At 42.0% G+C, this 12,997-nt stretch overlaps 1 protein-coding gene across 1 annotated transcript; it reads left to right on the top strand.

The window, feature by feature from the left end:
- The first annotated feature begins 2,873 nt into the window (after window positions 1-2,873).
- Window positions 2,874-5,763, top strand: linc.pou2af1 (lnc RNA pou2af1). Its single transcript, XM_069676469.1, has 6 exons — window positions 2,874-2,949; window positions 3,085-3,185; window positions 3,335-3,355; window positions 3,513-3,564; window positions 4,386-4,711; window positions 5,175-5,763. Exons 1-6 carry the CDS (start codon window positions 2,874-2,876, stop codon window positions 5,526-5,528), a joined length of 930 nt encoding a protein of 309 aa, XP_069532570.1. The 3' UTR covers window positions 5,529-5,763.
- Window positions 5,764-12,997: the final 7,234 nt, after the last annotated feature.

Genomic DNA, 12,997 nt, shown 5'->3' on the forward strand with positions numbered 1-12,997 from the left:
TCGAGGTAAAAAAAAGAAAAGAAAAACACCTTAAGTAATTCGTTTATTGATAGAAAAGAATTAATAAGTTTATATTTTCCTTTTAACCGTTGATGATGTCGCTGCTCAGCACGCGCGCCTCACACTGTCAAACAAAAAGAAGAGAAAAAGTAAAAAGCTGTTGGAACATTTAGAACAGGCTGATCTAAATGTGCTGCTGTTTTCTGATGCATAAAAATAACTTGCAAAGTTTTTAATTCAAACTCAAATATTTCCAAATAAATGCGCTTTAATAAACTGCGGTTAATTATTGTGGCAGTTATTCGGCGCTGAATTAAAAAGAAATATTAGAATCTTAAAAGTCAGCATCTTTACTCAGACTTTTTTAATTATTGTAAAATAATCTTTTCTTAAAGAATAAAAGCCTCTAAAGGATAATGATATAAAAGCAGAGGAGCTGCTGAGTCTCCTCATGCAGCCCTCAGCAGGTGAATGCGCTCAAAGCACCTTGCAGGCCTGCGATGCCAAAGATGGCTACTGCCCTTTGCCACGCCCACTTCTTCCCCACTTTAATGCGTTTTTCTTTAAAATAAAGCTTAAAAAGGTGTTTAAATATAATATCGGTGTTTAGAGGGGCCGCAGTAAACGTGCAGTCGCAGATAAAAGTTGATTTGCGGTGTTAAAGTGGCGCTAGAAACATCCAAGGCTGTAGTGCCTAATGAGGGGGTGTGATGCTCTGATATTGGAAAAGGAGGATAAAATTAATAAAAGTATGGTTTCTTTTCGGTCAAAGTGTAAAATTATATTATATTATATTAAAGTAGTGCTTATTCAATGTCCATGCGTAGTGATTTTTGTTGAAAAATCGATAAAACTCGGTTGCCTCTGAATATTCAAATTGAAAGTAACGCGCAATCAAAGTATTGTCAAATCATTGGGTTCTAGGGGTTTTAAATAGTAGGCATGGAGGAAGAAAATCTCAAACTAATATGTCCCCAGCTATATTACAATATTGTTGTATGCTCTGACTCTGCTGTAAGACATTTGTGTTGAGATTTTTGGAGACTTTTGCACAAATTTCGTTCTTGGCCATTTTGCTGAGGCAGAAAAGGACGTTGTGGAGTCCCACAGGTCTTTCTCCAGGGAGCCTCTCTTCATCTCAGCCATCATGTCTGGTGAGTTTCACGTTGGATTTTTCATCTGGAAAATCATTTTGTAGCGTTTTGTCCTGTAAGACAGAAAAAAGAAAAGAGAAAAAGGAGGGAAAGTTTAGTGACAAAATTAAAAGCACAACAGAGGCACGTGCAAACTGAACAGGTTTTCCTATAGATTTTCATTTAATCACAGGTTGAAATAACACAAGATGACCAACAGTAAAATTAAACTCTAAGTGATTATTCTTTTGACTTTAACGCCACATGTTTGCTGTAGTCTGTGGAGGGATCAGGAGAGTCTTTTTACATCCACACTGTCCCACATTGAGCTTTACCGACTTTTATTGATTTATAAATGTTACATTTCTCTGACCACTGTTTTTTTTAACACACGCCAGAACATGTAGATTGCCACTTCCAAATATGTTTTTTTTAATTTAAGATAACAAGAAGAAGCGTCTGTGCCCGGACTGCTTGTGCGTAACACGACGTTATGAGTAACCGCGTTAGAGTGGGATGTGTCTGCTGTGTGATTTTGGCCCACTATTTGCCACATTTAAGACAAATCATGAAGAAGCATTTAGCCGTATGAATATTTATCAGATGAGGTTTCGCAGCGGAGGCTTCGTCTCGTTATCAAATCGGCTTTTTTTCCAAACAGCTCGCCACTCCTGGGTGCATTAAATTACGCCTTTAGGCCTAAATTACGTGCACCTATGCGAGGCGTTCTTTCTGGGCTCACCATTAGGAAAAATACGGCCAATTATTGCCTGTATAAGCGCCGCAGCATTTCACTGTTACATATCCAAAGATGGGGGCTGGGGTGATTTGAATAAAGTTACAGAGATTGGAGTATCTAGAGCTTGGATTTGAATTATAAACAGAGGCGGAATTGCTCGTGAAAGTTTCCATAAAACGACAACAATCTGATCGAACTGGAGCTCAGACTTAACTCTTTCTGAGTGAGCGTAAACAGGTAACACGGAGCTGGAATGCGTAAAGAACAGCTCATGTTTTCACGCACAGTTGTGGCACTTTTTTGGCAGAAGCAGACTTTACTGATGTGCCGAATCTTTTACACAAATGTTGCTCCGACAACAAACTCTGTCGCGTTTACGATTAACAGCTTCAAGTTTCAGTAACAGATCGACTTAAAGACTCTCACAATTTTATGTTTGTCAGCTCTTTGTTTGTGCGTTTTACGCGGTTCCCCCGAGCGCTTTTATCCAACTTTACCGAACGATCCTACACGTTCCCAACATCTTGATCGACCCGGGTTTACTATTTCAACAGTCATTCAATCCTATAATACGTTTATGAGCAGAAATACACACTTACTGTGGCGCATTTTGTGCTGCTTTCCTTTGTTCCTGGTCTGGGCGGGGTGGCTCTGGAGCGCAGATCACTCAGGCTGCAGTGAAAAAGTCTGCTGACGGCGTGTTGGGAAGCACAGAGCCGTGCTGTGCCGTAAAGTAGGAGCCCTGACCGGGAGCACTGGGGGGCTACGGGGCCGGGACAATAGGGCGAAAATACCCGAAGCCAGAGCGCGCACTGAGCGCTGAGAAAGTACTTTTACGCACCGGAGACTCGGACAAAACTTTGTTTTTTAAGAGCTAAAAACAGTTCACACTACTTTTGTTCTTTTTATTATAACAAACACAAGTCTTACACACTGTTCCTGCCATAACAAGTCTTACATTCAGCAGTTTATTCAACGTTAAACAATGTGGCGACACAATCATGGAAAACAGAGACTTTTCAGGGGAACAAATGTTTTATTTTGACATTTTGGGAAAGAAAACACTGTGGGACAGAAGTGAGCAGGGAGGAGAAGGGAGGGGAGGGGTGTCAATAGTGTGGGGTGGAGAGGAGTTAATTCAGTGTGAGCTATTGTCCTCCCTAATGGAGGTTGTTCAGTAAACATGAGTGACATGCTGTTCTCTTCATGCAGATAAGCCCCGGGTGTATCAGGGCGTCCGCGTGAAGACCACGGTCAAAGAGCTGCTGCAGAGGCACAGAGCCCGCGAGGCCAACAGCAAAAAAGTGAAAACGGTAAACACCCCCCCCTCCCCTTCTCTCTCTCTCTCTCTCTCTCTCGCTCCCTCCCTCCCTCCAGTACATGTTTACTATCACCCCACCTTTACCCCTAACAAAGGAGAGAGAAAAAACACTGAGCGAAGTAATAAACTGTAAATGACTGACTACCCCTCACACCATCTGACGTAAATCCATTAAGCACGCACGCACATATGCACAAACACAGACACATTCATACATTGCAATAAAAATAATGGTAATATTTACTGACAGAAAATGTCTAATGAACTTCTCTTTCTCTCTCCTTCTCCTCCCATTTTCCTTCCTCTTCCCCATGAACAGATATCCCAGGCTTGTTTGGATCTCCAGGATCTTTGCGCGTCCACTTTTCCAAGTAAGTTTAACATCCAGGTCCAGAATTATAAGTTCAATAGATTCATTGTAGCTGAAGATCTGCTGTAGCACTTAAATCCAGCCTAATATAAAGCAGTCACAGGCTGTGTATATGTTCGCGATATAAAAATCTAAGTCAAAATGCGCGTGCAGTTTGTAATGGTCCAAATAAAAAAGTCAAATATAATCAAAAAATGCCATTATTTAGTCAGAACAGCACTGGTTGCATCGCGATATCTGAAGCAGATGCTGTCGTTGAATAAATCTAAAAGAATCAAAAACATCTCCATGCTGACCTGAAACCTGCCCTGACCCCCCAAAACAGCACCAAAAATACTCACATGAACTCCCCAGTCATGACCAGCTTACTCAGCTGAGTCTACCTGGAATGTAATTCTAGTCAACTATTGACAGCACCATTGCAATTGTGCAGGGTCCTTCTTATAAACGTAGGCTACATTCAAATGTGTTGGCTGATGGTGTCATGACATCACTGTGAACTTATAGGCCCTATTTAAATGTCTTCCTGTGGTCTCTTAGCATGCAGAGACTGCCCTGCACCATTTGTCATTGCGCTCTGGAAGAGACTGTTATGCTCACAATTAGATTCTCTATGCGAGCGGATTAAAACAATAATCAAAACTTTTATTTTGAAATGCAACACGACACTCCTGAGCGGATCTATTTTCATTTTTCAAACTTCGACATATAGTCTGCTACTTATCACCAGAATGAAAACCTGACACACGAGATTCCCTTTATTCTTTTATTTGTTTATATATTTATTTTTCAAAATCTAATTTTCATTTCCCTCTCCGTCAGATCGCTATGTGGACCCTCCTCCCGCTGCTCCTCACGCAGCAGACTCGAGCAGCTGCGGTGCGCGAGCTCTCCAGCTGCGCACCGCCTCGTTCCCCTTCTCTGACAGCTCGTGCAACATCCAGATGCAGGACAGCACCTTTAACGACATCCAGCAGCAGTTTGGGGACATGATGTTGCCCAGCAACGGCTACAACGGCAGCAACAACAACAGCAGCACCGGCGGCTGCAGCAGCAGCTATGCCGCCTCCCTGCCTCCCCGTCCCACCCTCCCGCTGCCCTGGTGCCATGGACTCTCCTCTGATGCGGACTACTATGGCCAGGAGATGGTAAATTTCTCTCAATTACACTAACCAAACTCCATGTTGAAAAGTAGGATTTTTGCGATAGAATTTAAACGTACAGTTGAGAACAAACATGTAATTAGACCTGATTAATTTCGATGAAAAAATAGAAATTGGTCATCAAAAAATATCCCGAATTGGGAAGGTTTCAGTTTATTTCCACATGCCTTAATTTATCTTCCCACAGTGATAGGTGTTTTCAAACACCGCAGGCAACATGAAAGTGTATAGTTTTGAAATAGAGGTTTGGCATGGCTGATTCCCCTCATAAGAGATCTGTGTTTGGGCTTAATTTCAGCACGTAATGATTATATGTAAGGCCTGTCAGTATGTTTAGAGAAGCTCATTTTGTATAAAACAATCCAGTGTCCTTGTGTCTTGTTGTCAGTTCGATGAACTCCAGTCAGAACTCTCCTCTAACATCCACCATGTCTTCTTTCTCCTCCAGGCTCCCTGCTCCTCACCGGAGTCTCTGAGGCTCTGCAACCCCATGGATCCCAACAGCTACTCGCCGCAAGACTCCTTCTCCTCCTCCTCTTCCTCCTGCTACGACTCACCCACAAGGATGGAGTCTGGCTATCAGGGCGGCTTCGCCTCAGAGAACTACCACTACCAGCACTGCAACCTCCAGGACTGTTACTGCCTGCCCCACTGCTGGCCGGTTCAGCAGGAGAGCTTCTGTGCCCCTGACTATGCACCTTACTACAACCCCACAGACTATCCCTACACCTGTCCCGTGGAGGAGAACTACTTCAAGAGGGATTTGCAGATGAGCTCGGAAATGTGTTACAATGTTTTATGATGAGACCTGCAGCAGTATTGTTTTTGTCCCTGGACTGTAAATATGAATGTCTCCAGTAAGCTTGATGATCTGCTTCGCATTTCAATGTGTGTATGCTCTGACTGACTTTTGCTTTCGTGGAATAGGATGATGGAATGCATGGACAAAGGATGATATTTTTGTATTCACTTTTTTTTATTGCTCAGATTTATTTTCATACATGGAAATTGTTGCTGTTCTTAATAAAATTGTGCTAAACTTACCAACATGTCTCAAACTCATTTCTCTTTATAGCCTGACATAGATGCTTTGTCGTTGTCAGTTACTGCAGGTTCACAGTTTACTCCCAGAACGAGCCGCTACACTTATCGTCGGTGTTGCCTCACATCAGGTTTCCTTCATTTACTGTGTGTCTATCACAGAAGCTGAAATATGTGGGAGGAGGGTAAAAATAAACATGGCAGGCTGATAACATGTCAGGGCCGAACTGTAATGCAACACTTCCCTCTGGAGTGATGGAGCCTGCAGGGAGGAGGGTCACTCACAGTTAAAGAAGGTCAAAAAGGTGCACGGAAAAAAACAGGTTTTTTTATTGAGGAATTCAAGAATTTAAGAATCCCTCCAAACATGCATCCAAAAAAGTGTCAAACACAGGAACTTTAACAGGCAGAGGAGGCAGTTACGTGAAAGAACCACAGTGCAGCACCTCAACATACACAGCTGCAGCTGCACAGCATCAACCAGTCTCAGCCGTGGTCATGTGACTGAGGGCTCACTGGACATACATTTTGTAGAGGTAAGCGTAAAGAGCAAAACAATAACATGCTCTCTCAGTCGACTGAATTTCCCAGAGGGAGTCATCCCAAAGGGATCAATAAAGTTGAGTCTAAGTCTAAGTTGAGCCTCCAGAGGGCAGTTCTCATGTTTGTCACCTGTCGCATTATCAATATCTTATATTGATCCAGAGGCGGGACTTAAGCAGATTTTTCAGGTATCTGCACTTTACTTTCACTTTTTACTTTTCCTCCCGACATTTGAACACATAAATCTGTACTTTGGACTCCTTACATTCTCAGAACAGGCTGGTTACTTTAGTTTGAATGCATGTGAGGAGAATTATGGGTTATTTTTATCTTGCTGTCTGCACGCTGCCGTCCCAACGTCCAGACTGATTTCAAAGCTGTAAAAAATGATCCAGCTGCTCATTTGGGACCTCGGTTCGGTTCAGTCTTTATTTTTCTGCCTGACATTTGGCTTGCAGCAAAACCAGAAAATGTCCAGTGATAACAAACCAAACCAAACTTTCCTTGTGTGCCGAGGACTTGTCTCGTTTTGCCCAGTTATCTAAAACAATGTAAATTCTGGTGTTGTTACGACTCTAGGACAAAGTTAATGTTCATTATTGGCAGTATGTAGTTTTATCTTATTTTATACTAGAATGTTTAAGTTTAATTGTCTCTGAATTATTATCATCATTATTATCGTGAGGTTTAGTTAGCTGTGCACAGAAGTGGTCGGTAAAATGTCTTTCAGAGGAAAACTTACTTCTGTACTTAAGTACATTCAGAGCCTGTACTTTCTTACTTTGACGGGAGTAAAGGAGTTGACTCAGTAAGTCTTTTTTTTACACAAGTATCTGTACTTCTACGTGAGTATAGAATGTGTGTACTGTTGCCACCTCTGAATATGTCCTCCTGAGACCCAGAACATGTCTCTGCCTCAGTCAAATTCCCGTCACCTGTGACACCTTGTATTTCATATAAAAACAGATCGAGTCGTACCAATGTCAAACCACATCAAAAAAAGGACACTGTGAGGGGGTTAAACTTCTGAGAATATCAATAAAAAATGCTTTGAAAGTTAGTTGAAACGTTTTTCTGTCTAAAACATTTTATCTACATGCTTCAGAAGCATCATAAATGTATCTCTATCAACTCTCCTGCTCTCATCAAATGTCATTTTGAGCCACTTTGAAAAGGCAGAACTCCTGTTATTAATGACACATCCCAACAAAGGTTCATTTAAAGGGCCAGGATGTCCTCTGCATGGCCCAACAGGGTTTCAGCACGATAGCTTATAAGGCTTTAGAAATATCCTGTAGACACTCGTGTCCCCCACAGAGGACAGAAAGGATTACTGCTCTAAGGCCACCGGGCCGAGGAGGGTACCGAGGTCATGTCAAACTAAGTCACGACCCAGAATAGAAATAGAAAACTTTAAAGCTCCTCTGAGGAGTTTTTAACTGCTTATGAAATAGGCTGAACTTAAAACTGATGCCTCTTTAAGAGCTACAAAAGCAAAGCAGACCATCAGGAAGGAGATGCCTGTAACCTGTGTGTCTGCGTCAGACGAGGAGTCTGACAGCTCGCTGCACAAACAGCCTTTGTTTACACTTTCCACAGATTCACAGTGACTGATACGTGTGAAAGCAGGAGGAGATTTTCTGACAGAAAACACGACTTACACATTACAGGACAAGATCAGCGAAGAGATAAGACGTACCGCTTTGAGAAGACGGGCCGACACTGGATGAATGTTCATCACAGCTTTAAATAAAAAAGGGATTTACCAACCAGCACGACATGCATTTAAAGAGGCACGTATTGAGCAGATTTAAACAAAACATCATTAAAAAGATAAGTTATGTATCCTTCTTTAAATACTAAAAAGAAACAAGTTTGTTTGGTGGTTTGAATTTAGAATCTGGGAAATTTATGTGTGAAAGATTTCCCTCACACAGCAGACTGAGCCGGTGATCTTCCACACACACAAATACAGCAATTTACACCACAGATTCACATGATAATACGGGCTGCATTACAGGCGTCCATGTTTCTTTTTCTCTAAAGGATGAAGGGAATGGTTGTTTCATATGCAAATGAGGTTCCCTGTTGTTCACCTCACAGTAAAATACCTGAATGAGTCATTCGAGGAGCACTCACGTTTCAGTTCATTCTGTCTTTAAGGGTGAGACTCAATAACTGTTCTGTACGTGTTTGCTTGTTAATATTTATTGAGCTTCCTTTGCTTTTCAAATATCTTTATAGTGATGCATGAGTACAACAGTAACTCAGACTTTTATGCTTCATTTCAGATATTTTAACACAGGACAATGCAACAGGGAAGACAAGATGAAATACAAAGCAACAAACAAGACCAAAGAAAATAAAAGAAAACAAGAAAACAAGAAAACAAAAAAAAGACAGAGAGGATCTGGAGCCGTCTTTGGCTGCTGCAACGCCACAGACAGGGTGCCTCCGCCAACTGATGCTGTTTCCTGATTGGCTGAAGTAAAATAGCGACATCATTCAGTTCTAAAACTGCATTTGGAGATTTGACGAGTCAAATCTTCTGCAACTGTTTTGTTGCGTTGCGAATCATTGATCTGAACTGGGCTTAAAAGTGACGACTACTGCCCTTTGCAGAGCGTCTTAACTGTCCGTTCCTTCTACAGAGGAGACGATCAGACTCCAAAAAGTCCTCCACTGTGTCGTTAAGGACGAATCGAACTCTCTCCAAGTGAAGAGTGTCGGTCATCCAGGATTTAAGAGTCGGCACATCTTTTCTTTTTGATGAGATGAGATGAAGCTGTGTGCTCGGTAAGTTTCCTGCAGTGCCCATGTGATCTGTAATCATTAAACAGAGGCCTACCTGTTTGGCTTCACGAACACAAAGTTCACTTTCTGAACATTTCTTTACACGAGAGAAAGCGTGTACTCGAGGAAAAGAAGATTAAGATGATTATAGCCTTTGAAATATTCACCTCCAAGCGATAAACATGCATGTTGCTGCAACAGAAGCTGCATCCCGCCCTCTTAACTACCACAATGTGAATACACCCCTCGTATGAATCAGGATCACTTGGACAGTAATCAACCCAGTCACATGGCAGTTTATGTTACGGTCATGGAAATGTACTTCATAAAATCGTGCACAAGGATTCCTTATTACTACATTACATGTTAGTCATCAAAACATTCAAATTTCTCAATTGGGAATATATTTTGTACTTGCAACATGAAAGTCTTTTTGTGTGAGTCAGCACAACCTCTTCAGATGATGTGCCTGACAGCCTTCAGGGCTCTGATCCACAGGGAGCGCCGTGGCCAAGACAGCAGCAGCACGTTTCAACAAAGTTTCAGACACACAACAAATACAAAAACAGGTCAGCATGTTCTGGCTCACATCAATCAAAGCATCAATCTAATGCATCCTCCTCCAACGCCTTCAATCAACTTTTAAACAGTTTAAAGAGATCAGCTCCCCCAGACCCAAATCCTCCTGAAGCAGATTCCAAGCCGCAGGACCAGCGTACCTGAAACACCTTTTCAAGACACACTCTGGGGACAGATAGCAAAATTAAGCCTTGCGAGTGGGTCACAGAGCGAAGATAGTTGCTTCCAGCATTTTTTAGATTAATAAAATAAAAGTCCGTTCCCGGTCCTCCTCTTTTTAGTTAATATATATAAATGATCGACCACAATCATGTCTTGGAGCAGGTTTTATGTTGTTTACAGATGTAACAGTCATATATGTATCTGGTAGAATCTCTTTGTCAGTTTACACACAGCTTTTATATCATTTACAGTCTGTAGCAGCCTGGTGTGAGAACACATGTCATACACGTAAACATAACGGTTTACGTTTGCTTTCATTTCAAAGGCTTGGTCCTTAAAAGAGGCCAATGACTTAAATCTAAAGATTAATGGGCAATGTGTTGAAGAGGTCCAAAAGTAAAATATCTCACCCTTAGATTGTAACCTCAAACTTGAGAGGAACATTTAAACGGTGGTACATCCTGTGTGTGTTTTACTGCATCTTCCGGACAGGTATTACATACAGGTTAGAGACAAATGTGAATGCAGATTCTTTACTTGGATCGAAGTACAGATTCTTAAAAGCTGATTCAAACTTGAGCGGTTTTAAAAGTGTTAGGAGTAGAAAGTTAAAACGTAGGAGGTCAAAGTTAAAAGTCGTTAGATATATTGTCGTGGAAAGTACGACCGAGAACTTTAGTACACTAAATAAATATTTGTTACTTCCCGCCATTGGTTAGAGATTTTGTTTGGAGCTCGTAGTTGTTTCAATGGCAGTGTTGTTTCTTGAACGCGCCCCAGATGCTTATCACCTGTAGAGGTTTACCTGGGTGTGAAAACCTGATCCTTATCCGGCCCGAAACTTAAACATCTCTGTCTAAACTTGACCAAGTGTGTCTTTATGTGGACTCATACCTGACTTAAGCCTCATAAACTGCCAACAACAGCTTCTTTTAACATGTTCCCTCCCCCCTGAGCCGAACCTGAAGCTGAACATCAGAGCTGTAATCCCCTGCGAGGCACGCGGGAAGCTGCTGCAGACGCAGACACGCTCTCAGGCGTTTAAGTGAAAGGGCTTGGGGGGGTTAGGGGGATCCTGACTGACATCAGATCTGAAGAGATCCCAATGTGATCCACCCGAACCTGATCTGTCTGCTGCTCCTCACGCTGATCTCTAATCGTAAACAAGCCCGAGTCCCCTCCATTTACCTGCAGGGTCACTCCAGCTGCATTGTCAAGACCATGGGCCTGAGATGAAGGGGAGGTGTGTGTGTGTGAGTGTGTGCTGACATGCTTCATCCCTTCAGGTGTCTGATAAGTCTCTAATAGCCTTTGATGAGAGAGCAGAGAATTAGTGGCTTAGCCTGGCGTGAAGTTTTTACTCCATTTATCACAACACCAAGCGTCTCCATGGTGGTTATCTCTCGGAGCTGCAGGCCACACAACAAAGGATTAGTACATTAAACCGATCTGCTCAAACAAATCCAGGGGAGCCCGTGATTTGGGGAGTCTTTGGGAACTCTTCTTCACTGTGATAGACTCATTTTATACGGGATGTCTTTCTGTGCTGCTCACCAGTGTTGGGAAAGCTTTTTTGATAGCATAGCTTTGCCAGGAACCAAACTGGAAAGCTAAGCTACAAAAGGAAGGTTTGGTGAACTTAACCTGCTCAGTAAAAGTGGTTCACACTGCATTCAGTGCATGTAATATGAAATTATAACAAAAGGATGCAAAAAAGAGGGTTTTCAGAGCTGGAATAATGCAAAGAAAACAAGTTCATGTTCACGTTTAAACAACAGAAGAGTTCAAGAGGAGTTCAGTGATCAATATCTGGTGAATAACCTGGTTTTTAATCACAGCGTTCATGCATCTTTGCATGCTCTCCACCAGTCTGTCACAGAGCTGCTGGGTGACGTTAGGCCGCTCTTTGTTCGATGGCTCGTGACCGTCCATCTTCCTCTTCATCACATTCAGGAGGTTTTAATGGGGTTCACATCTGGAATCAGCCGGCCGTGACATGTACAGAGAGATGCTGATTTAAAGCAGTGGTTCTCGGGACCCACCACCACCTCCTTCATGACAAATCGGGACCCAAATTTCTGAAATTGTTCAACCACTCAAAATCATTCAGTTAGCCTTTTTCCTACTGTCGGGCTCATCAAGAATGTAAATGTAACTGTAGCTGGGATTACCCAATCAGTGGATACATACGGTGTGAATAAACTACACTACTACTGCACGCACATCATAGAAAACCCACGTCCTTCAAAATAAAAGCGCAGCATTGACTTTTTGCCACACCTTTTTTTTCCAGCACACATCCGCGACCCACTTTTGGGTCCCGACCCATCAGTTGAGAACCATGGATTTAAGGTGGATCAATACAAGAGAGAAACAACTTTCCTTTTCTTTTAAGGCCCAAACTTGTTTGGAGTTTCAGTCGTTTAAAAAAAGAGTAATTTAACTTGAATTGCTTTGTGTGTTATGCAATCAACCAGCTTCTGTAAAATGTGCATCCCAACATCAGCACTACTTTGTCTGTGCATGTGCAAATAACACCTGATGTAAAAATCTGTGAGTGGTTACAAATCAATATTACTTTACTAAGATCTTAGATTCAAAACTCTAACCAGTGCAGAAGCGTCTCTAACCTGCAATCGTCCTTCTCACAATCAGAATCAGAAATACTTTATTGATCTCCGGAGGGAAACTTGGGCGTTTCAGTTGCTCTGACACGGAGAAAGCATACAGAAATATATTGCATTAATAGAAGTAAGACAAATGTCAATATGTGCATTATATGTTCAATAAAATAAGAGATAAAGATTAAATGCCGAGAAGTGGATCTATTGACCAGTAGGGGGTGAGTGCACTGGTTGCAGGAAGAAATCTGTTTGAAAGTCTCTCAGGAAAAATGACACGATTTTTTACCTCAGTGAACATTTTCCTCCTGAGTTTTTGGTCACAATCACTAGTTTCAAGTCTTGTTAAGACATCCAGCTTTTTATTTTGTAAATGATGACACTTTAGGGGGCGTGTCAGCGTGCATCCACCCTCCTAATACGGTCACTTCTGGCTGCAGAAAAAAGATGGCGCGGCCTTTAAAGCGTAGATCACAAACCAATGAGTGACATCACAGAGCTTCTCTTCTTATATACAGTTTATGGATGACGT

This window comes from Semicossyphus pulcher, unplaced genomic scaffold (assembly GCF_022749685.1).
Source record: "Semicossyphus pulcher isolate SPU_LCO1_2020_fin unplaced genomic scaffold, fSemPul1.0.p SCAF_26, whole genome shotgun sequence".
NCBI lineage: Eukaryota > Metazoa > Chordata > Actinopteri > Labriformes > Labridae > Semicossyphus > Semicossyphus pulcher.